General features: G+C 44.0%; 1 protein-coding gene across 4 annotated transcripts in view; it reads left to right on the plus strand.

The window, feature by feature from the left end:
* The window catches only part of CFAP61 (cilia and flagella associated protein 61), a 96,175-nt gene that overhangs the window by 31,149 nt on the left and 39,326 nt on the right, over positions 1 to 25,700 (plus strand). For all 4 annotated transcript variants that reach the window (XM_051792916.1, XM_051792915.1, XM_051792913.1 and 1 more), the window contains 3 exons: positions 1,821 to 1,955; positions 13,451 to 13,578; positions 25,119 to 25,217. In XM_051792916.1, coding sequence (XP_051648876.1) covers positions 1,821 to 1,955; positions 13,451 to 13,578; positions 25,119 to 25,217 — 362 coding nt within the window. The remainder of the gene's footprint in view (positions 1 to 1,820; positions 1,956 to 13,450; positions 13,579 to 25,118; positions 25,218 to 25,700) is intronic.

A 25,700-nucleotide genomic window follows, 5' to 3' on the forward strand; every position in this document is an offset into this window, starting at 1 on the left:
AATATTGCTGCCTTTGCTCACTTTATTTTTTTCTTTGCTTCTGTGAATGACTGCAAACAGGAGTTTTTGTGGCAACCTGCAGCAAACCGCTTTGTTCTTCTTGCCTGACATAATCTGCACTTGTGGGCACAGCTGTCACCTAGTGGGGCTGGTCTGTGACATGTGAGTCCAGACTCACCAGTGTCTTGAGCAAGCTTCTGGGGGAACAGAGATTGGAAGTGTCCTTGGCCTTGACTCTTTGCCTAGCATGAGGATAATGTACCCTGAGTAAATGCAAAGGATAATCCTAAACACATACTGGTGGCTTAAAAACTCTTCAAAAGCGATTTAGGTGCTCTAGACTCTTTCACCAAAAGTCAGTGGGACTCAGGCACCTCACTGGCTTTGAAAATGGGACTTGTGTTTCTGCAAGTGTCACAGGAGAGCCATAAGAACTTGATCTCTCCTAACAGAGAAAATCCATTTCTGAGGAGAATGGAATATGTGGAAGCAAACCCAAAGATTCTTTCAGAAATACTCACATGTGCTGTGTCATTGGTCTCAAAGAAGGGAACACAAGGTAAAACTTGCAAGCCTGTGTAGCCATCTAGAGTTCCCATCTGGCCCAGGCTGGTCAGCCGGGCTCCTGCCAGCACTGCTGCAAACACAGGGCGTGTCCCGAGGGCAGTTCATCCCCCGGTCATCCCTGCCTGTCTCAGGACAGACAGAACTGCCCCTGCAGCTCGGGGGCTCTGCATGGCTGGCTGCTCTGAGCACCTGGGCTTTAGATGGTAACTGAGATGGATTCTGTCCTTGGGGACTTGGGGGGTTTTGAAATCACCACCGGTTCTCCTGTAGGAATTTTGCCAGGTTAGACCTGGGTACATTTGCAGAAGGATGTGTTTTCCTGTGCACCTCTGGAATTGTGTTAAGTGTTCCCTTGTGGAACCTATGTCCCCATGTAGCATTAGGTTCTGAAGTTCTGAAGAGGCACTTACAGAAATGCAGTTCAATGGCAGTGGATGGATGAAAAAAGTTAAGCCTTGCTAATGATTGCAGTTTGGCCTATTTCCTGGCTAGAGTTCCTCTAAATTACTTTAGCTTGTCATTGTTCTAATAAGTGGTAAATGGGATGTTTTACTCAGTTTTCAACATAGTAACATCAAGTTTCTTTAATATTTGTGGATTGAATGGCACTTGAGTGTAACTTAGTTTGCATTAATGTTCATTCTGTATTTCTTGTAATTCTCTTATTTCTTTTTCCCTTTCATGTTGTAAATTATACCAGAGCTAGTCATGCTGTAATAGACAGATACAGCTATTTCTAACGATCCAGGCTGCTCACATGAGCATTAGGGTTTTGTTCACTGCAAATTTCTGCTGGTTTATTAACATTTATCACTTGGATGAACTAGACATTTCAGTCAGTATAGAATTTCTATATAAATTCATCACTGTTCTTTGCCAAGCAGGCAAAGGTTAGTAGTGAGCAGATAACATGGCTTAATGAGGTCAAATCAAGCTGATTCATGATCACTATGGAGAAAAATATCCTCCTGGGGAAAATACTTGTGCTGAAAAATCCCATAAACCAAACCACTTGTTTATCTGTCATTCCCACAGAGATAGTAATGTAATTACTCTCATAATTATCTTCATTAGTGTCAGGAATTATCTGCAATTCATTCCTCTGCTCTGAGTATGTTTGTTTATTTGCTGATTTTTGTCTCAGATTTAGCCAACAGAGCTAAGAATTGTGTGCTTGCAGAGCCGTGCCGCAGACATCTGTGCTGCCCTGTTCTGACATCCTCTCTGCTGAAATATGGATCGCTGTCTTTCAGCTCCAGAGCCCCTGTGCCCATTCCCTGACATCTGCCCTTCATTACATGGCTCCCGTGCGGCCCAGACGACAGATTGTCTATCCTCTGCAAGAGCTTGGCATGAACGCTCCGTCAGAGCAGCTCTCCAAGGATCAGGTGGGTGACAGAAGCAGCAGCAGGCAGGGGGCACGGTGCCAGCTCGTGCAGGGTTTGGCAGATGGGATGGCATTACCGGCCCAGTGGTGATGGGCTGCTCCTTAATTACACGGCCGGGCTGTCCGGACCTCCCAGTCCTCCCAGTGCCCGCTCTGCCGCTGGGCTGGGCTGGCACACCCGGCACTCTGCGGCCACTGGGCAGGACTCTGCTGCACTCTGGGCTTGCACTGGAGCAGCACCTTGTCATGAGGGTACAGTCAAACTCCCAGCACGTGGGAGATGCTCTGCCTTGCTGTTCAGCCCTTCTTCCTGCTAAGTTTATTTTGGGGTTGTGCTCAGCAAATGGAAGAAAGACAGTGCCGTGCTCCTGACTCTGTCTGCAGAAATTGCTTCACTTTTATTTTTCAGTGCTGAAGTCAGGTTTCTTCCATGCAGGAGACCAACCCTCAAAGAACACTTCAAAACACAAAGTTGATTTAACAGCAAAGGAAAATGATTTTGCTACCAAAAATTCTTATTTCTGTAGAACTGTTGCAGTCTGGAGGTTCTAAATGAAAAGTCTCTTAAAGTTTCATCTGTTAAATCACTTAGACCTGATTCTCTTACATTTTTAAGTAACTAAAATTTGATGTGTAGATGATTCCTCAAAAGAGTAACCAGTGAAGCTAAAATGTTAGGGAAAACACCATTAGTGATAGATACTCTCTGTAGGTAGCTGTAATTTCATGGAGAAACATAATTAGGGAGCTTTATGTCTGTACTAACCTCCAGTTGGCTGAGATGGGTTCCCATATAATATTTTTAGTGCTGTCCTTTTCTCAGTTAGTCAGTAGGTTTTGGCACCCAAAACTTAATTAGGCAGCAGTTGGCAAAGCAAAATCCAAAAGATGGCTGAGGCTGTTGAGTTTGGCTTTGAACAGTCTTCCCTCCACATGCACATCCCTGCCTTTCTCTTCTCTGCAGAATGAACTGTCTGATGCTTTTCTTTAAACTACTTTTTATTTTATCTTTAAAGTGAGCTGTTGCTCTCTTACTAAAAGAACTCATCTTAGCATTTTCATTGGAGCTGGAAAATCTCAGACTTCCTGTGTCTGAAAGATTTGCAAATATGTTGTCTTCTCTGTTCCCAGGTTCTTCCTGAGGTTTTCTGCAAGTTGTAGGTAGTGACATAATTGTTTAAAATCTCAGAAGTTGAATTTCTATTTAATAATGTGAGATTTTCATTAAAACCTTTTCTGACAAAAACCCCTACCTAAAGGCTGTCGCTGTGTAAGTATCCATGCATCTGGCCCAACATGAATTATGGATTTCTGACAGACTGTGCTCTATCAGAATGGACATCTGGGGCTGAGTGCTGGGTGGTAACTTGAGGATAAAGCTCATCTGCTACTGCTGCTGACTTTTCTGAAATACCGAGAATCTGAAACCACATGAAGTTAAATTGACTCTTGTGTCGAGTGACTGAAGTGACCTTTGGCCACTGTATGTTGGGAAGCTTTGTAGCATAAGGAATAGCCTGCCCCAGCCCAGGGGGTACTCACAGCAGGAAGGAGCTGGTCTGTGGCTCGGGGAGCAACCAGGCATAAGGCACCTGCCCTCTCTCTGCTCAGAGCCTTGTCAAGGAAGATTGATCCCCATCAATAACCTTGCACTGCCCTGCCAAATCCTGCAGTGAAGTTACAAATGAACTGAGGTGTATTTCGTACATTAATATAACCAGATCTCAATAGGCATGAAGTTACTATCTTTCTGCCTTTTTGTAATGATTCAAAAGGGCCTCTGTAAACAGCAAGGTGCAATCTGTGGGACAAAGAGCAACGTGTCCCAGCGAGGAGATAAATATGATAGCTCTGCAGATTGGAAAGGCTGGGAATTGTCACCTTAAAAAGTACTGTGAGACTAGGTCAAATGTATTTTGGTTGTAGAACATGCTAACAGGCTAGCAAGTGAGGGAAAAGGGACATGGGAAAGCAATGTTTTAAGGGAAACTTAGAGAAGAAAGGTGGAAAGCAAAGAGTCTTGAGTAGGAATTGGTGGGAAGATGTCTGAAGCCAGCACCTGCATAGTAGTAAGGATACACTTTCTCCTATCATCTTTGTTTTGGTGGTTTTAAAGAAGATTGGGGCAGGATCTTGCAGGATGTTGAGATCTGGGCACACAGAGATTCCTGGCAGTGGAGACTGTTCCTCATTTCTTTATCACACACCGATGCCAGCTCATCAAGCTGGTTTGAGCTGAGGGGGCTTTGCCCTCTCCTATTTGAAAGCACCTCTTCCAGATGTGAACCAGTGCCCGTTTTGCTCCTGAGAGCTGGAGGACAGGTTATTGCTGTAATTGCTGCTTTGGAGAGCTCTGCAATGGTGGCAGCCTTTGTCATGTGAACTACAACATAAAGATTGTAAATACAAGGCAGTTCAGAAATGTAGGATTTTCATTGACTGCCTTCCCTAATTGATTGCTTGAGTATCTGTTGCTTGTAATGGAGATAATTGTAGTGATATTCTTGCTTTGATACCCACAAGATGCCCCTTGATATTGAGCCATCAACATCTGCCTCTCATCTACTGCTTTTTCAGCTGCCTTCCTCTTGTTCCAGCCGTTTTTGAGCTCTTGCTCTCCTGTTCTAGCTGCAAAATGTGTTTTTCCCCAGTAACAGCTTGTGGCTGAGCAGCTCAGCCATGTGGTGTCCGAGCACAGCTCCTGGTCTGTGTGTGGGTCTCTGTGGGCCACTGGTGGCTCAGGATCTCCGTGAGTGTGCAGAGGGAGCCCTGGCCATTACACTTGCTGTCTCCCACTGCAGTCCTCTGGAATGGCACAGATGCTGCCCATGGAATTCGCATCCAGTCCTGGAAGTGCCTGGACTTGGGGATACCTGCTGAGCAGCAGGTGTAGCAGAGGTGCCATATCTTAGCTCAGAATTTCATTTGCTGCACTCTGGGGTTCAGGGCACAGACCTGACACAGCTCCTGCCTGCTCATTAGATCAAACACTTCATACAGCTGTTCCAAAGCAAAAGGAAATCTCTGATTTTTGTGTTCTGAATCAGCAACCAGTGCTGAAGCGCCAATTGGCAGAAGATCCAAAGACTCAAGCTCTTAATTCCCCCAGTGTTAAAACAGATTAGATTATTATTGTGGTTTGCACATCTGTCAGTCATTTCAGTCATGTTACATTAAAAACCAGTTGGTTACAACAGAATCGTGAATACCTTATAAAGTGCTGCTGGCCTTTACAGTGCATGTCATTATTGATGGAGTAGAAAACTATAGATAATTAAATAATTTTTAATGATTTCTTCATAAATAAACAATTTGTAAACTTGTTTGCTTTCTCACCATCTGGGAGCATTCTGTTCTCCATCTGCTTCATGTAATTATCAATGTTAAGGGAAGAATAGGTGATATAATTAACAAGAATAACTGATCCACAATGAAGAACAAAAATGTCACACATCTGTTGAATTATTTCCTTGTTTTTGCCCTTTCATTATTATTCATGCTATTGGGTTTATTATATTTTTATTTCATGGCTGCATTCAGGCTGTCGGGTTTCATTGTGCAGTTTAGAATTGGTTGTTCTGCTCTAGCTCATAAAAAGATGGAACAGTTGCAGAAGCCCATGAAGTGTAGTATAAATTTATTTTGGAAAAAAACCCTCCCAAACCCAATGAAAAATACCAACCCTTTCTCAGTTAATTTCATATATTTTGAGTGGTATTCCAGGGGCACTACAGGAAATGTTCATATCAGAAGAAGAAGTGGTGAATGCAGGAGGGTCAGGCAAAGAGCTGGAGTTGGGTGCTCAGTCCAGCTTGGAGCGCTCTGAGCCTGTCCCCTGAAACTTGTTCAGGAGTTGGGTATTGCTGGGGGACAGGATAGATGTCCATCTCTTAGGGAGAGTATCTGCACAGCAGGGAGTTCTCCTGTTTGTCTGGGAAAAATTGAAGCTTAACCTCAGAAGCAATGGTAGATGTTAGTGTGAGGTTCAAGAAGGAACTGGAATACAGGGCACTGTGAACCCAACAGTTTTCAGTGCAGTGTGCAGGTATTTGTGTGATTCCATGCTCATGCTTATGGCAAGTGCTACGAATAGATGGCCTGAGAGAATTTAAAATATTAATTAAAACAATAAAATGAGAGAAAATGCTTATAGGATGTTTTTGAACAGTGTGTTGTTGCTTTTAGATTCACTTTAGAACTTGTTCCATTGTAGTGTATGTTCATGTGTATGTGCTCAAATGAGTTGTGAGTGTAAGAATCATCCTGACTCATTCTCTATCCTGGGAGCTTTTTATGTCTGTTATAAAGTTGCAGGACTTTAATAAAACAGAATATGTTTACCATGTTTTCTAAAAATAGAAATTAACTATCAGGTAAAACAAGGGAAAAAATCTAAAACATTCTCAGGCTCAACAAAATTTTTGCCTTTTGGGGCAGCTTGTTTTAAAAGGAAAATACAAATGCTCATATAGATCCATTTTATAGAAAACTGGTGTCTCCCCCAACAAACTCTTGGGGTGCTTCACTCTCTGTGGCTTCTACTTTCTGATGTCTAGGCCAGCTTCTTAGCAGTTGCCTGAACTCTTTGTTTGTTGGTCTCTCTGTAGTTGGGACATACCTGACTGCAGCTGCCTTAGTGCTGCTTTCTGAAATAAGGGAGCATCACCAGTCCAGATTGAGCACAAGCCACTACCCTGACCTGTGCAGGCAGAGAAAGGACTCAGAACTGATGGACTGACAGTTAACACCACCTCACTGTCAAATCCCAGCTAGTCCAGAGTGTGCACCTTGAAAATTATAGCTCACTTGCAATTCAGGGGTAATAAAAACAGGGAGTTGAAGTACGGGGATTTTAAAGCGTGGGGGGTGGCTGTGCATCACAGAACAGTCTGTTCTGAACAAGCAAAGCTCTTGTTGAGAGTGGAACAAGGATCTGTCTCCTTATGTGTCTGAATAGGTGTGTCAGGAAGGTGGTCAGGGACAGACATGAGCACCGTGCAGCTCCAGAGCATCTGCTTTAGGGTGTGCATCTACCCACCCAGAGTGCCCCCCCGGGCACTGTCCATTCCCCACCCTGCTCTGCCCCCATGGCCACAGCAACTGCCAGCCTTGCTGCTGGAGGTGCCTTCTCCCCAGCTGCCCTCTGGAATAGCAGTGCCCAGCATAGCTCAGAGGGCTCAGGGAGAGCAGTCAGTGCTGTCTGACCCTCTCACTGTCTGCTCTAAAGCAAAGCATGTCCTTACCGGGGAGAACAGCTGTCGCAATAAGGGGGGTTATTTTGGCAGTTTCAGTTCTGTATGTATGCAGTTTGAGGCACTGGAATGTACTGAACGAGGCTAAAATATAAAAGGTTTTTGAGGGTTTGGTTTCTTTGTTATCTTAGTAGAGGCCTATTGTTGAAAAAGAATAAATACAGCAGAGAGCCTAGGGATGATGAGCAAGAGAATTCCCTGTGTTTTAAATATCGAGGCTCATGTATCAAAGTTAAAACAGCAGAGTTCCTACACGTTACAATTTGCGTGTGGATGTATTGGGATCACAAACAAAGGCTGGGTGTGGATAGTTTTCACTTAACCAGGAGAGGAATATTAATTTTTAAAGCAGTAACTGTTGCTTAAGATGCTCTTGTGCCTGAGTAATGAATTTTTAATGCTTTTGTGGTACGTACATGGATAAAAATCCATTATTTATTGTTCTTCCCCTTGGCTGGTGAAGGTGATGATTTTATAGCACCAGTAGGCACACAAACAGGCGTTCTGAACTGAGGTTGATAACAAATTTCCTTACTGTAAATGTCAGTGGGGCTTGTGTGGTGCTGCCATTACATCTTGTTTGGAAGGCAGAGTATCACACCGCTATGGGAGGCACCAGATGGCATCATTAACAGGAATGTTTACCACTTATGTGCATGTGTGAAATTAAAAGTAAGATGACCTATCTTTGTTTTGAAAGCGTGGTGTCAGTGCTGTACAGGTGTTAATGATATTTGCTGCAAACTGAAATAGGCATTTCTGCTTAAAAACAGGTCAGACTTGGTTTAAAGCTTTTTCAAAGCATTTTGTTAGATTGACTTTGATAATTCCAGCTTGTAGGGAGGGCACAGATATTTTTTTCACAGAAAGGTAATGTTTGCTATTATAAAATGGAGAACCACAGCTGCTGTCATGCAAACAGGACTCTGTAGTAACCCACAAATCAACCTCCCTTCATATCCCTGTACCATTATTTACCTGGTGTTCATTATTTTCAGTATGAAATATGGTTTTTTTGCATTTTATTTTTTTAAGCTTTTAATTTTACACATATCTTAAATTTTTCAGTGAATAGTCCAGTATATTGAGAATTGCTGCCTGTGTTGCCATGAGTGTGTGTGTGCAGAAGGTGGGGTGGGCAGAGGTGCTGCTGCCCTCTCCCTGGCAGCTCGGGTGCTGGTGAGCAGGGTGTGTGTTGGGGTAGGTGCCTCTGCAGGCAGGCTCAGTGTCCCCTCTCTGTTCTTCTCTTCCCCGGACAGAAGGGGAAGAACTGAGCCCCCTGACAGTGGCACCATTCAGAGTTCATTTCTCTGGCCTTTGAAGCAGGGCAGCAAGCAATTGTGGGATTTTTGTGAGTGGGAACTGCCCAGCCCTCTCTGGGCTGGGGAGCCAAATGTCAGTGCTCAAAGGGAAAAAGAGCAGCTTCTACCATGGTAACAGTGGTTCTGCAAGGAAAAGAAATAGCTGTGCCTGTGCTCTGCTCTCCTTTGCTGCTAGTTGGAGTTACAGGGGAAATCCCTGGTTTTGTAGGGACTCATGGGGATGGACATAGGATTGCCTGTATAGATACTGTTCTTCTAGAAGTTGAAGATCAGCATTTACTTGTACAAGATTGGTGTAATAATATTGACTTCATTTTATAAAGGTCTTGGAGGTCTGTAGATGAAAAATATTCTGTAAAGGTGAGGTGTTACCTGCCTATGCCACAGTTCCCAAAGAAGGATTCTTTGGCAAAGATGACAAAATAATTAAGGCTACACTCTTCATCACTGTTGCTCTTTCTGTTCTCTTTTCCTTCTGTTTCTGGTGTTTGTGGCAGTCTGTAAATGCTTGGAAACAGCTTTTGAAAACATGTTTGCAGACATTTCTAATGAGGCTTTTTGGAATGTAGCTAGTATTTAGAAAACAATTCCTAATGCAGGTTGAAAAAGCATGCATTTTCCAATGAGTTGTTCATATCTCCTTGGTAAACATTGATTTTTCTTTTTTTAACTTGTGGTTCAAATGGAGCTTGAAATTAAAATAGCTCTGTTTGCTCACCTTCTTGTTTGCCAGTCACTGTTGCTGAGCTCAGCACTGCTCTAGGAACAGGTTTGCTAATTGTTTTCACTCCTTCTGATGGTTTTTACAGTAACAGTTCAAATCACATCAATCCTCTACAGCAGTAGCTATCACTCAGGTTTCTCAGTAACAAATGCTGAATTAAAACAAAAGCATTGTCGGCAGACACAGAATCCTGCAGGATAGGGCAGGGAGGGCCCCTCCCAGTGGTTCCTTGTTACTCCCTGTGGTAGTGAGGGATCTGTGAAGATGCTGAGTACATAACAGATGAGCCAGCCCTGAGTTTGCCATGTAGTACCCTGAGCAGTCCTGAATTTGGGCCACTTCAGCACACTAAACCTGTAGCCAACTCTTCTGTGTGTTTGGCTGGGCAAGGCACAAGTCCTCACGGTGTCATTAAGTCAAGTCTAAGTTTAACAGCTGGACTCTGATATAAGGGGTGTTTTCCAGCCTGAATGATTTTGTGACTCTGCAGTGTTATGGAGCCTTTGCATGAGGAATCCCAGCAAGCAGTGTGCCAGCTCTCTGACACAGCAGTGATGTGTTACTGGGGTACATTTATCGATGCCCAGTTCAGAACACAGCACTGCTCTCTTGTGTCACAGCTGAAATCCTTTGTCTAACTTGGTTTTTTTTCAGTTTTGGGCGCTCTGTTTCCATTTTTTCTGTTAGAATGAAGGTAATATTTGCTATAAACCCTGACCTGTTGTAGAAAAACTAATAAATATATTTAGAAAACCTACAAATAGCTCAGGGTCCAGTGTTTTAAAAACAGAACTAAAAGAGGAGCTACAAAATATTCTAGATGTGAGTTTGTACCACCAGCACAATGTTGTTGAGTAAGTGTACCCTGAATCTGTTCCCAGGGCATGTGCAAACTGGATAGGAGAGCTGGGCATGAAGCTGTGCGTGGTTGGAAAGGGCAAAGGAAATAATGCATGCAAGTGAGTCTGCTGAAACCTGAGCAGTACTTTGTCTATTTTTTCCATTGGTTACTTGGAGTAGAAGGATGTGAGTTTGGGATGCCATAAATTGATCCTGCTCTGGCACACGTTGTGCTGTGAGACCATCAGTGAGAGCCCTCAGGCAGTGCAGGGTGTGGTTGTCAGTGGAGTGCTCTGGGAAGTGCAGCAGTGTTTTAATGAGGGATGGTTTGAAGGCCCCTGAGTGATGGCACTGGCTGGCTGTGTGCAGGAATATCCCTGTGGTTTGGTGCCTAAGGGCCACCACTGCCAGCTCCACTGTCCCTCTGCCTCAGGGTGGGAGCAGTGGGGGGGCAGGGGTGCCAGGCACCCTAAATAATCTCTTTGAGAACCAAAGAAAATTCTCTTTTCTGAGCTACATAGGCCTCTTCTACCAATGGCAATTAGTGCTTTTTGCCGTGCATTAGTTAATGATTGCTGGTTTATTTAATAGATTGGATACAAAATAAACAAGTTGGTTTGCTATTGACCTATCAGTTATGATGTCTGATTACCCCTCTGGGGAACATATGTAGCCATTTGTCCTGACACTTTGTTAAAATAGGTGGTATTATGGGACCAATCCACCTAATTCCTCACTCCCTGGGGCCGTTTAGTGTACTTAGCTGTGGAAAGGTGATTTCTGGAGCATGACAGCTGTTGGTGCTGGGGCCATTGTGTGAGGAGCACCACGGGTTATATTCTGCTCAAACGCTGCCTTTGTGTCATTGATACAGAAACCATTTCGTAAATTAGATACAACTCTTCCCAGGGAAATTGTATTCCTGCTCTGTGTTTGGTTGCTGGAATACAATAACGTGAGCCACCAGCACAGAGCAGCAGTAGATGATGTTTGACCTTGGCATTGCCACGAGGCCTGTTGGGTTTGTCCTGTCAGCTGCTGGCATCCCTACCTACTTTTGGTGATTAGGTGTGTTACAAGTAGTTTCTCATTGTGGTTTTTTACCACTTATTAATTTATTAAAAGTCACATTTCAACAGAAACATCACTAATTGTTTTCCCCCCAGAAGACCATGCTTTCCTACAAAGTTGTGACCCTGTGTGTGCAGCAGAGCCCAGCCTGTCAGAGTTCCTGTCTGCTGACCCAGGGAATGGGAATGGCAGGAGTAGAGCCTGAAGCACTATGTCTTCCACACCTGTTTGTGGGACCAGGAGAGCTCCAGTGTCAGCATTGGCAGGGCTACATCACATGTGGTTGGGGCATGACCATTTAGTTTGTTACAAAGAACATGGTTTTATTTTAAGCAGTGGGGGATGTCTGTAGTACTTGGCACCAGTTCTTCTTATTTCCTAAAGCTTCTCCCAGCAATTTTCAGTGGACTATGAAAGGCTTTTTCATTTTCTGAAATGTGGAACTGTTATAGGTATATTCTAACTTGTGACCCAAATCCTTTTAGTGGCAGATCCTGCTGTAAGGAGTGTTTAACCACGTACAAAAGCACTGGCTGTGAATGGAACTGTTTGGCTTCTCTGTGCACTTGCTGCTGTCCCGTGTAACTCTGATAGGAGCACGAGGGTGGTTCTGTGCTTCTCCCTGGCAAGCCCAGGCATTCTTCACTGCAGCGTGTGCTGGCTGGCACACAGCTGACCTCTGCTAAGCAGCCACCATGGGCTGGTATACTTTTTAAGATATCTTCTGGAATTTTCCTAGGGCAGTACAGTCCCTGAGATGAATGTGGCTCACCACTGGATGTCCTCGTTGCACTATGGTGAACTGCAACCTGAAGAACATCTATCTGGCAGTAAAAAATAATGTTGTCTGACCAAAGGCAACATTTAGTTTTGCCACATTCTAAATGGCTTGCTACGCAGTGATGCCAGTTGGCAAGGCATTGGTCCATAATCTTTCCTTAAGGACAGCACTAGTCATTCTCCAGACAGTTTTCCTCCTCCTGTGCTGGGGCTGTGCTGAAACCTCAGCTGTGGGGCTCCACCAGTGCAGAGACATGGCATAAAAGATCTCCTGGGGATCTCAGTGTGCCATGTACTTCTTGAGAAGGCACATGTAATTACCATAGCTTTAAAATAAAACACTCTCCATCTGTTGAATTACTGTCAACTAATATATAGAGAATATATTTCTACTGTAATTTCATAGGAGGAATTCAGAGGGCTTAATGTCATTAACCCTCTGCCTCCTATTTGTAGTAGAGGAAAACCTGTTAGAAGCCTTGGATTGCTTCCTGCCTAAGTGCCACAGCAGGAATTTATAGGAGAAGTGTCTGACAAACATCAGAAGTGGCTCCATTTTGCATTGGCCTTCCCAGTGCATTTATGACTCTGCACTTATGCATTCTATGAAATGGGAATGTAGGCAACCCAGAGCAATCAGAAAAATGCAGTGTGTTGTACTGTGAGATGGGAAGTATTTCCCTGCCTTCCATCAGAAATTCAAAAGCTAAATATAGTTCAGGGCAGAAAAAAAATTGTCAAATGCAATGCTACCTCTTGGCTCTTTCTTGCATATTGATTTTGAGAATCTCTGTTAGGTAGAGAGACTTAGAGACACATGGAGGGAAAAAACAACACATGGGGTCTGTTGCCTGTATAGCCAGGGTGTGCATTAAGTAGTATGGAAACTGAGATTAGTAATTACAAATGCCATAGTAAGATTTTGTGACTGGAGTATTGATCCCGGTGGCATTGAGGTACTTGCTTATGCATGTGACAGCCTGGCTTTCTGGGTGGCTGCTCTGTATTTCAAGAAAAGAGAAGGATAATTTTGGGAGTTTTCAATTCAACACACACAGACACTCAAAATATAAGTTTCTAGTTAATTTGAGTGAAACCATTTCCATAAATAAACCAGCATGAGTGAAAACTTCTCTAGAGGGCATAAAAATGGCCTTAGCAATATAGAAATGCATGTTCTCCAGGTGTTTGCTAAATGCAGTGAGTGATAGCATAGGTGGTGTTTTGTCCTCTCCTATGAGGGCTCCAGAGTATCTTGCTCAAGAGAAGCCAGATCATTCAGCTCTGCTAATTTTCTGTGACCTATTAAACATGCATGTATTTCAGCATTTCTGTATAACTTATCTGGTGCTGTGCACAGAAAAATCATGCTATTAGTCATGTCAGTGAGCCATAAAAAGTTTGGTGTGAATGCAAGGTAACGCATCACTGTGAGTTTAATGCTTCTTAGCAGGCTTTGGCTGCTTTTTTAATGCATTTCTGTGTCATGTTCCATATGTTTTTACAGTTGAGTTTTTCTTTGAACCTCACAAATCGAAAGCTGGTGCTGGAATCTAAAGTGTCTATCAACACTAGAATTGTGGTGGTTGGTGCATCCGATGTTGGAATCTCTTTTTTGGAAACACTGATTTTTTGGTAAGTTTTTAATTTTGTTTCCTTTACTGAGAAGAATGTGTTCCTTTTTGTATGAAGGAACTTGTGTCCCTTCTATATGAAGGGGCTTGTTTCTTCCATGTGAAGTGTGCCTTGAGTCTGTATCAGAGCATTTGCTGAGACAAGTTACAGGTCTGAGCACCTGTAGCTGCAGAGAGGTGTGTGCTGGCACCCTGGCTTCCTCTGGGGCTCCAAGGCTGCCAAGCTACTCCGGGTCACCCAGAGATCCTCAGGGTGGAGGCACACTGACAATGAGAATGGGAAGCACTTAAAGTCAGTCTCCTTGGATGTTGTTCTTACACCAGATTGTTAGGGGTGGAAGTCAGTAGCCCTTCATGTGTTCTCCAAAGCAGTGTTGACCTTTAAAGCCAGTTGTGCCCAGTGGGATCCCAAATTGCTGCTTGGATCCCTCCTTCCCTTCCCTTGTGATGATGCCATGTTTTCAGAGCTGTGCAGAAATGTGCCATGTGAGCTTGTTGAGTTGTCTCGCTGTGATGTTTTGATTCTCATGACACCTTTTGATTCCTTTGATTCTGATGAGGTTTGTGATGTTTGGGTCTGCTCAGGAATCACAGTTGTAATTTCTGTCAGTTCTACCAGTTTGCTGCAGACCTGGGTGTGAGTGTGGGAAAGGTCTGGCAGAGGACACCACTCTGTCAGTGACCCCACCTGGAGCATGTGCTGGCAGCATGCACTAAAGAATTTTTTCAGCAGTAAAACTGCAAATAGAATTGCTGTGGTTATCTGGAATTATCCAAATTGGAGTAAATAACTGTATAAACTTGTGGAGAAGGGGAGTATGCAGCTGTTTTTATACCTTTCCCTGTCTAAGGCAGGGAAAGCTGGTGGGTGAGGTCTGCTGTTTCACAGCCTTCCCAAAGTGAGGACAGGGTGCCCTCTCTGATGTTTCACTGTTGCAGCTCCTGTGCCAGTACCTCCTCCACAGCAGTTTCAGGGGCTTATTGGGAAGTCAGACTGTGAAAATGCAGTTTCTTTGATGCAGTCAGTGTTTTCTGCAGTTTATTCACACATACTAGAGATGTCTTGAAACACTTGCAGAAATGAATATGAAATTCAAATCCTGAACATGATTTTTATGACAAAATGCTACAGGAGCTGGGGGAGTCTGGTGCTTTAATGGGGGGGCAGAGAATGAAAAATTCTGCCTTTTTTTCAGTTAAGCCAGGAATTTGTATTTCTACAACAACCACTGATAACATCACAAATGAAAATGAAATCAGTATGTCAAGAGAAGAATAAGTTGAAGTGCTTTATAGATGTTGTACTGCTGGAGCAGTGCAGAAAAAATTCCTGCTTCTTGCTCTTTATTATGTTCCTGACTTTTCCTGTAAAGCATCCTATCTTGGGGTAAATCACTTCCTCTCATCCTCCTGTTATTAGCACCTTTTAGGCTTTCAGTTCCACCCTGAATTCAGTTAAAGATGCACTTCAGAGCTTTTAACCTCTTTCTTACTACTCACCCTGTGCTGTTTATTGCTGTGCTTTCAAACACTGTGAGGGAAACCAAGGTGTGTTTGTGCTCCAGGTGTGTCAGCCAGCAGCTGAGTCTGTAGTGAACAGGCCTTTACAGGTGTTGCCCTCAGAATGTCTCAGCCAAGGCTTTCCAGGCAGGAGTTTAGTGTGATCCCAACTCTAGCAGAGTTCCTGCAGGACACATCCCCCTTGTGTGTAGCAGAGAGCTTGTCTGCAGTGCTGCACAGCTGAGCTCCTGCCTGAGCCGTGGGGTGCTGCTCCAGGAGCGACTGAGTGCACTGAGTTTATATTAATAGAGGTATAAATTTAGGAAAGATTATTTTTTAATTTTCACATCAGCAGCAAATAGCCTTCTGATCAATGTGAAGGCCTTTTAAAGCAGTTTAGTTTAATTTGCTCATAATTTTCTAATATTCCCTGCGAAGGTTACGTGCACTAAAAATAGCTGGATTGAATCAATTTGTGAGCCCTAATCCTTAAAAAGAGGAAGTTATTTTCTCGTTGTTGTTCTTCATACTTAATTATTTTACATTATCAGTCACCATGGAAACACACAAATGTAATTCACTTACTGACATGGCAGTTATTAGAACTTGATCTTGCAAATGTTTTCAACTTCTTTGAGACTGAGGAAATACGTTTTTTTATTAAGCAGAGAAATAACCCTAAGAGTGAGCTCTGCTCCCCTGTGTTGGGATGGCTCCTGTTCCTACTGTGCTGTGGGCAGCACACCCCAGGGCACAGCACTCCTGGGGCAGTGCCATGGAGCAGCTGTGGCACTGTGCACACCCACCTGGACCCCAGATGAGCTTTGGAATCCTCCGTGCTGCTCAGGGCAGTGTGTGCTGGCAGCTGGACCTCCCAGACCTCTGCCCCGCTCTCTGGCTCTGCTTCTGGAGCCTTGGGAAGCAGTCCCAGAGGACAGAGCACTGGGGCACCCACTGGAGTCCTTCACTTCACAGGACCCTGCAGGAATGCTGCAAACAGGTGTGTGGAGTAGCTTGTGAGTGCAGGGAGCTTCCTCCTAATCCTGGGGTGCTCTGAGCCCTGGGGAATTGCTTCCATGTTCTCCATCCAGTGCTGGGGCAGTGCAGGTGATACCACTTTTCAGGTTTCACCATTCAAATAAGTATTTCCTGATTTTTTTAATTTTTTTTTCTTGGAATGTAGTCATATGCAGACATGTTTTTAGCTGTACTGCTGCTTTTCTTGGCAGTGCACATGGATTTTATTGGAAAGCCAGGTGACTGGTGGAGTCAGTAGGGAGAGCAGAGCCTGGCCTCTCTCGTGCTGACCAGCCAGTGTTTGGGAGGTACAGGTGTGACAGTGGGAGGTTTCCTTGTTTGGTTTTTTTTTCCTTTGCTAGTTTGAGTGATGGGCATGGCAGCAGCATTAGGCCAGAAGAACACAGGATTGCAAACCCCAGCGTTTCCAGGTTGTTCCAGGGGCTGGTTCCTGGAGCAGCCTGTGAACCTGTGTGCCCCAGCTGCCAGGGTGGAAGTTGGGCTGCAGGAATGCAGAGCTTACTCCCAGCAGTATCTTGTCACTGGTTCCAGTGCAGGGAACCAACTGGCTTTTATCCACCTCTTTGCATATAGCTGTGGAAAGCACTATTGTGTTCTGATTATAGGGAAAACCCTTCTTAATCCATGATTTTGAAAACCTCCTTAATCCAACCCCTGGTGTAAACAATGACTTACTCTCTGCAGATGCTGGAATATACATAGCATGCTACATAAAATAGCCATAAATGAATGGTGGCTCAGATCACAATATTTCATATGAAGTTGTTGTGAAATCCATTTCCCTCTCCATACGGGTGCATTGAAATAACTACCGTGTTTAAAAACCAGATGGATTAAAGTAACTTTTGTCAAAGCCCTGAACTTTATTCTTAGGGTAGAATCAGAGTCCAGCACAGTAAATCTGAGTTTTTCTCTGCAGGAGGAGTTCAGGGTACCCAGGATCAGCTCTGAAAGGGCAGGGTCTGAACAGGGTTCCCAACAGAGCAGCTACCGCTGCCATATCTGGCAGCACCGGGGTGCACAATATCCTGCACATCTGGCCTGTTTGGCAGTAGTTAGCATAATGCTTGCTGGTTAATTAGGCTTTTTATCTTTGCATTTGTCTGGGAACATCTGAAGCCTTCCATGTTGCCTGTCACTAATTAGTTGACTAATTAAATAGTTAGTGCTTACTTGCTGATCACAGGGCTAACATGTAATGAATGGGTTAGTGATCCCCATTGTTTTGTACTATTTGTCTTTGCCACATGAACTGATACACGTGTGCTTCCCTCTGCCTTTTCTTCATACCAAGGCAAAGCCAGGCCATGTGCTCGGTGTTGCCGGGCCTGCATCCCTCAGACACTGTTGCCTTCCATCATTCCTGGTGAACAGAGCTCAAGCTGTGACAGAGATAAATCAGATGGGTCATAGCTGGCCTTGTTGCGCAGTCGGGATCACAATGAACAATGGCAGTGACTGATACCAGACGTAAATGAGGGGAGAGGATGTGGGTCAGGATCAGCCTTCCTAGCAGCCTCTGCCAGAAAGCGAGGCTCAATTAGCATCAGTGTGGGCTTATTTTATAGTTACAGTCTGGCTTTCCAGGCTGTCTGAAGTTTTAAATGAGATGATTTTCACTTGAAGTACGTGCCCTTTAAACATATGCAAACATTTCTCGGAGCCCAAACTTTCCTTTCACACTTGAAATTTTTAAGTATTTGTAAATTTTTTCGTGTTACTATTTATATTTGAACAGTTGTAACTTCCTGTTGCTTGTTAAAGCTGATCTTGGCAATAGTAGTTTTCTCATACAAAGCCTGCTCAAATTTGGAGTGAGTCACAAGGGGTTTATAGAATGGTGGTTTGGATCTGTCATCCCCTCCTGGTGACTCAGTGGGACATGAGCACCATGAGCTTTGTAACCTGGTACCTCTGATCAATGTGGTTCAGAGCAAATACAGAAGCAAGTGCAAACACTGCATTTAGGTTCTCCAGCTCTCTCCTCAAGTGACAGAGGGGGTGTAACTCCTCAGCTCCCAGAGCAGTCTGTAGGCTGCCTGTGGGTTGGTTTGGAAGCACAGCAGGCTGTTCAGGCTGCTGCAGTGGAGAAAAAAATGAATTGTCTGATTAAGATGTGATCCTTCCCGCTAGTGATCAGTGTGGATTTGGTTCCTGTTTGTGTGTGCATGTTTGTGTACTGTGATGAGCAGAGTGGTGACAAATGGAGGTCACTAATTGAAGGGACCGGCTTGGTTTTCTGAATGCTTATTGAGTGGAAGTGTTGAGGTTCTTTTTCTGGATCACTGTCCCAGGAAGGATCTGGAGGTCTGCAGGGCATCCCAGTGCCCTGCTGAGGAGCTGGGCAGCCCGTGACTGGAGCTGTGGCTAGTGGAGCTGCCCGGTGAGCGAGGCAGCTGTGCCCACTGAGCTGCCAGTGCTGGGTGCTGTGAGCCCTGCACTGCACCTGCCATGGACACATGGTTGGGGTTGGGAATTTTGGCCCAGATGTGTCCCTGTCCTTCCTGGGCTGCCAGCTTTCTGGCAGGAGGACCTGGCACCGTGGTGGTGCCGCCTCAGAATATACAACTTCAAGTTATGTGTGCTCCTGCTTGGAGGAGGAGCATGTGGGGTCCTTGGGCATCAACTGGGACTAACCTCAAGCCCTTCAGGTTCAAGGACAGTCTGTCTGATGTCAGGAGGTGTTTCTGGGGTGCATGCTCTGTCATCTCTGTGAAGGTAGTATTGCCAGATCTGCATCAGGCAACATCACAGAGTCAAAATACTCCTCTCCTCTGCAGTAATCTGGAAAACTGGACTCTGGTAAGTAGGCAACCATAGCACCCCTGCCACCATAGTTTTAACGTGGGGGATTGGCCAATAATGTTAAAAGTGTCCAATTAACAAACTGGAATTTGCACTGTTATTCACTGAAGCACTCGCCCAGCAGTAGGCAAACCAACAAAATTTCAACCACGCTGTAGTTTTACTGCCCAATTTATGGCACCTATATTTGTGGAAAATGGAGATGATGCCTCTGAACTGTGATTTGGACTCTGCCAGGCAATTAAACAGTGAGAGACTGTAACTACCAAGGCCATCATCAGATAACCCTCATTTTCTGTCTAGAAAAATAATTGCCCTTTTTGAACAGGATGAAATGCTGGAACACTTGTGGAATGAAAATTGAAATTTTAGGAAGGAAGCGCTCTCACTGAAGCAGTGGTTGGATGGTACTTTGATTTGGGCAGACTCAAAGCTACCTTAGGTTTGGGATGGTAGGGCTGCCCTCGTGAACTCCGTAGCTGTGAATGACCCCGTGCAAGGATATGGATGGGTCTGATTAGCCATGTATTTTGCATGGGCCAAGGAAAGAGCTCTTTACGTTTCCCTGTTCTGAGCAATTCATACTGTAAGGACTTGGCCACATTGATTTTAATAGGCTAGATCCTAGTAATGCCACAGATCTTGACAGGATCCTCTAAGTTTTTGGAAGAGCCTCCTAAGAAAAGTGTAGCTCTGTCAGATGAGTCCTCACGTGGTCTGTAGTGTGCTACAAAAGTTGACTGTGTGCTCACAGTACTGCTCAGTGCAGAGTGTTAAGGCAGTTCATGTTTGAGCCTGAAGTGATGTTGGACTAAGGAAAGAAATAAGCAAATATGTGAATAAACAGGTAGTTGGCCCTTGGTGGTGTGGTGTTAAAAGTCTGCTGGTAAGTGCTGCATTTGAGTGGGATCAGCACACTCAAAGCCTGGTGGCACCTTGTCAGAGGCTTGGGAGAAAATGTAACAAAGTGGGGAAGGGAGGGAGAAGAGCTTAGTGGTAAAATTGCCAAGGTCAGTATGGGTTGAGAAGAAAAGTGCAGAAAAGGATTAGTCTAACAAAGGAAAAAAGGCTCAACTGAATTACACTGTAGAGCCACAATCAGTGGAAGAAGAACATTGCAAAAAAGGATAGGAAAAGATGACACAGGTGAGGAAAACAAAACCAGTTGCTGGGCAGTGAAAGGTGGCTGGAAGGATAAAAGCAGTGACAGCCACAGAGGAGGCTGAGATGTTTCAGAGACATGAGTTGTGAGATGGATAGAAGTTTGAAAGAAGAAACTGGAAAGACATGTTTGGTAACAGGGAGAAATCAAGATTGTGGGGTGCTATAAAGCTGCCTAAAAAAGGAGGGATTAATAAAAGAATTGGAAGGTAGCAGAGTCAGAGTTGCTGATGTGTTTAGTTATATTCTCTAGGAAAAGGGTCAGTGCAGAGGATGAGAGAGACAAGCAGTAAAATAACCCCATGGAAGGGAATTTAGGACTGATCCCTTAAAGGGGGAAGAGGGAGAGGATAAATGGATATAATTTAGCAGGAGAAGACAAATTTAACCAGAGAGGAACAGCTTTGACACAGTATTGCCCTGGTTTTGGCTGGGAAGAGAGTTAATTGTCTTTCAAGTGACTGGTACAGGGCTGTGTTTGGGTTTAGTGGGATAATAATATTGAGGAGGTGGGGTGGAGAGAAGCACTCCCAGCATCCTTGAAGGGTGTTAGTCAAAGGGTGAAGGAAATATTCTTTAGCTTTTTTAATGGATTTTTTGCTAGGATGTCAAAAGTGGTGACAGTGGTGGCTTTTGTGGCCTGGGCTTATAGGCTCCTCTTCCTTGGATGACAGCATCTGGTAAAATTCATCACCAAGAAACCTGGTGGGAAGTACCTGAAAAAAACAACAATAAAAAGTGCTGTTCCATCAAACATGTAACTTTTTGAAGGAAGCATGTTGTTTTGATACCAGGAGGAAGTAACTGGGACATGATGAAATATTGTGCTGAGGTGTCATTTTAAAAAGTGACTCTTGTTTTTAAATAAATTGCATCTGGAGTTTTTTAAAAATCAAAATCAGACACAAACATTTTTCTTTTAATCTCTCTGTTCTGAAGGATTTAGAGTGTTTTCTGAAATGAAAGAGGGTGGTGAATTTCCCAGTGCTGTGACCTGTCTTGGAATTGGTGTTCTGGGGAAGGAGAAGGTGTGACTTCTCCCACTGAAGTAAGCAGTGGCTTCCCCGTGCCCTGGGCTCGGGAGTGGCAATCCCATGGGAGCTGCTGCCCAGGAGGCTCCCTTCTCTTTGGTTCAGTTGGTGTGTCCTCCATGTGTCGCTGGGCATGGGAGGGACAGTCGTGGACACAGGTTGGAAAACACACGGATGTGTGGAAAGCCCCTCCTTGACCCTTTCAGGGACAAGTGTCCTGGTGTAAATACTTTGCTGTTGTCCTTTCTTTCATGATGCAAATTCATTCACAATCTTAACACTTTTTCCTAAGATTGATCCAACAGAACTGGGTAATCTTTATTTACTTGTAATTAAAGAGGGATAACTTGTAGCTGGACATCTGTTGGTCAGCAGTGAAGCTGGAATGCTGCTTGGGGGCTGCAGTTGATGCATCAGAGGAGATTCTGGAGCACGGGCACTTCTGGTAGGTGTTGGTACAAACAGCAAACCCTTGGGCTGCTGCTGTGGCTGACTGAAGGCTCCAGCAAAGCAAAGGGAGCGTGCAGGCAGCATGGAAACACCGCCTGCAAAGGGTGCTCAGAGCAACCCTGGAGTGCTGAGTAACGTGTTTATCCTGGAGCAGGAACAGCAATGAGTGGGGTTTCTGTCTGATTATTAGTATGAGCAACCTTTAAGCTGGGCATTTTTATTTGGAGTTTTGTGTGGAGCTGGAAAATCTGTTGGAATATCTTTTCCTTTTGGTGAAGCCTGTTCTCCAAGTCAAATCCTGATTGCTGAGTTCTTGAAATGTTTCCTCAAAAAGGGGTGCTGCTTTGGATAAATGGTTATATTTTGGGGGCAAAGGGAAACTGCTGCCTATATCTGCCTTGTTCAATGGGACTGACACCTGGGCACGCTGAGTTTCTGTGCCTTCCACACCAGGGTATTGCTTGCTGGGACTTTATCGTCATCTCATTCTGGGCTCCTTCCTCCCCACAAAAATCTCAAGGTTCCTTTTTCTGTTTCAGGACAGGTCTTTGATTTTGAAGTTTTGTCAGTGCAAGGCTTTCACATTGCAGCTTTCAGCATTTAGTGCTAAAATTACACTATGTTTTACCATTTTCAGAACTATCTCAAGATGTGATTTTTACAAGGACTGTGTTACAGGGAAGCTAAGGATCCAAGTGGCATTAGGAGTTTACTTTTGGATAGGTTATAATTCCAGATATTATCTTTTAAAGATTATGTGTACAGGAGAACAGTGCACATAGTTACCAATTTTGGGAGCCAGATAAAGCATTATCTTCTGTCTCCCTTTTTTATTTTAGATTTTAAAAATTACTGGAAAAATAATTTTAAAAAATGCATGATTTCAAATAAATTGATATGTTTAGGTTCATGGGGACTACTTTACTGCACTTTATTTTTTTGTAACAAAAGTGATGTGAGTTATTGTGATAATGAGGGGCTTAATGAAAGCAATTGATTAAATTATTTGTTCAGGCAGTTTCCACCATCTAAGCCTCCATGGTTATTCTGCACACAGAAGGGAAAAAAAAAGGTAGCAAGACATCAGGCAAAAATCCAGAAAAACAAGCAAGGAATATTCTAACAGATTCACAAACAACAGGATATATGTAAATACTGTACTAAAACTTTTCTGTTTGTCCCTTTGATTATGCTCACAGTAAATTGACAACCCTGTATTATTCTGAGGACAAGAGTGTTCTGACTCTTTTTTTTTTGTAGCCTGCCTCTAGAACTGCGCACTGAAACCCAACACCTTTTACTTATTTCCCTAGATACTCTAATCCCTCCCTGCTTTACCAGTATCTTTGAGCTGTTCTTCTCTCTGTATCCACAGCAACGTGAATCCCTGCTGGAATTATTTGCTTCTAAAATGCAGGTGCACTTGTTTAATGTTGCACTGGTTCAGTCTCTTAACTTGAAGACTTTTTCACCAAATGGGAACCTCTGCTTTGCCCTGTTTCCTGTCAGGCATTGTTATATTTATTAGCAGTGTGTAAGTCATTCCCTCCCCTGACACCCACTACCTGTTTCCAGAGCCTTGGTTGTTTTTCAGTTATTGAGAGCTTTTAGACAGCAGTAAGGAATCAAAAGCTGCAGTAAATAAACCATCCTTCTGTTAGCCTAGAAATAACAAAGGTCTGTGGAGGAAAGGGGAGGATGGTGTAGAGTGAGCTGGTCCCAGTCCCCCAACCTGTCACCCTGTGGTGACTGTGCCCAGCAGGAGCCGTGGCTGAGCACTCAGCTCCCCTCTAGTGAACACTGTGGATATCTGAATGTGTTGTAAATCCTGGGGTTGGGCATTGCAACTACAGTTACTTATTGAAAGATTCTGATAATTTTCCCAAGTACCAGCCTGTGCTTAAAGACTGAACAAATGTGGCACTCAGCAGCAGAAGCAGTGTACTCCGTTTGAAGCCAGGACTGCTGTTTGCACCGAGCTGTGCCCGTAGCTGTGCAGCACTGGGAGCACGGGCAGGGCGGGCACCAGCCCCAGGGGCTCTGCATCCTGCCCCCAGCACCAGCACGGCTCGGGGTAGCTCATCCAGGGGGCTTTGTGCCTGGGTTGTTCTCAGTGTAAAGTGGGAATCAAAGATATGACTCATTTCATCCCAGTATGCTAAGGAGATGCTAATCAACATTTTGATGCCTTCGAGATGAATGAATGGGAAACATGAATTAATGTTTGGGGCATATGGGGATGCCATGGGAGCGCTGAGGTAGAAGTAAATCATTAGTTAGTAAATCGTACTGAGTGAAAGCTCTGAATTGAAGCCTCCCGCTCAATGGGGAAGCAGGGAACAAATACCATATGACTGGAGAAATCCTGGAGGAGTGTGTGTGGACTCAATAGAGGTAGAGCATCTGCAGAGGAAAATGGTATGTGACCAGATCAATAAAGTGCATCATAGTGCAGTCATGCAAAAGAGGCACATTTATGTTGCCTTGGACCTTTGTTCTGTCATGTTTCTGATGCTTGCTTGCAATGTTTTCATCCTAAATATTGTTAATGTAATTGAAACCTAATGTTATTGTAGCACCTGGGTTTGGAGACCTGTTGGCAAGAGGCCATGCAGTGTGTACAGAGATGACTTGGGCTCCACGCTGAAAGGAAACCTCCTTGCTGCGAGGGCAGGAGGATGTCTGGGGTGTTTGTGTAATTAATCCCAGGTACACTAATTGCCCAGGAGCCCTACTGTGTAGGTGTGTGGGGTTCCTGTCGAGGCTCTGTGCGTGCCCCGCCGCAGCAGTCCCTGTGTGCAGATGGCATCACTCCACATTCAGCTTCGGGGATCAGCCTCGCTCTCATTTACATGAAGACCATTTTGTATCACTCAGCCAGCATAATGTGGCCATAAATGAAGAGCAAATTCTATTTACACCCACCTCTGCAGAGTGACCTTAATTTAAATGAGAATCAGGCCCATAATCTGTATAAATATATGCACTTTGTTACATTAAGGTTATTTATTACTTTGTGCTCGGCCTCAGTATGCATGGAGATTTACCACAGATAATCCATAATCCAGAATTAAACTATTAATATGCATTTTGAGAGGGGCAGCCATAACCTTGAAATTCCTTGGTTTAAGTATGACCTTTAACTTTGTTTGAATATATTTTTTAAATGTATGAATAACAAATTAACATTGGTTGATAAAAAACATTCTGATTCCTTTGTACCATTTGCATCAGTCCATCCTTAACTTACAGAAAGCCTTGAAGATTAGAAGGCTTAATCACTTGTAATATTTATTTGTTTTTAAATGTCAGATCACATTTAGTTCAACATACTGTTAGTCTTGTCCCCCCCCCCCCCAGTGTTACTGAAACTGCAGTGGAAATTGTTCTTCTTGTATCCAGAGACACCTGTATCTGAGCAAAATGACCAAACACTTTGTGCTTGTGCAAAGGAATTGCTTTCTGTATCCTCCTGAACAAGGAGTTCTGTACTGTTCCTTTGACGTACCCTCTGAATTTCTGGTCCACATGGGGCTGTTTGTTTTTCTTTCCACAGGCCTCGTCTGAAGTTCAACAACCTGACCTTGATTTCAGTTCATGGCCTTCCAGGAAAAGATCCACCAGGCTCCAAGCGTAGAAGATTTTTAATTAACAGGTTTGACTTCACATCTAAACACTTTTGTAGCTCCAGCAGAAAACATAACACCTTGTAATTCTTGTGAACCTGTCCTAAATTTTAGCTAGATCCATAGACAGCCCCAAAATGCTCCAGTCTGTCCGTCCAGCATGCACTCACCTGGAGGAACTGGGTAGAACTATGAGGAGGGAAATAGTGCCAAAGCAGTAACTTCTGGACAGCAATCCACTAGTCTCTACCTTCCAAAGCTTTTTAGGTTGTTTATATCCCAGGTTAAATGACAGAAGACATCTGCTTGCTTTTTAAATCTTACTTGGGTTTTAACTTTCATGGATTTTGTTCCAAATAATGCTGAAGCAAAGAATGTACAGGAATTAATATTAGTAAAATGATCAGTGACTGACTCAGAGCAGGACGTGGTGAGGTGCAGAGCCCACTGATGGTAGAGGGGGAAATTTTAGGATTGTTGCTGTGGATCGGTTTGGCAGAACTGTGTTGCAT

The sequence above is a fragment of the Manacus candei genome, unplaced genomic scaffold (assembly GCF_025592945.1).
Source record: "Manacus candei isolate 608988 ecotype Guabito, Panama unplaced genomic scaffold, ASM2559294v1 h1tg000035l, whole genome shotgun sequence".
Classification (NCBI taxonomy): Eukaryota; Metazoa; Chordata; class Aves; order Passeriformes; family Pipridae; genus Manacus; species Manacus candei.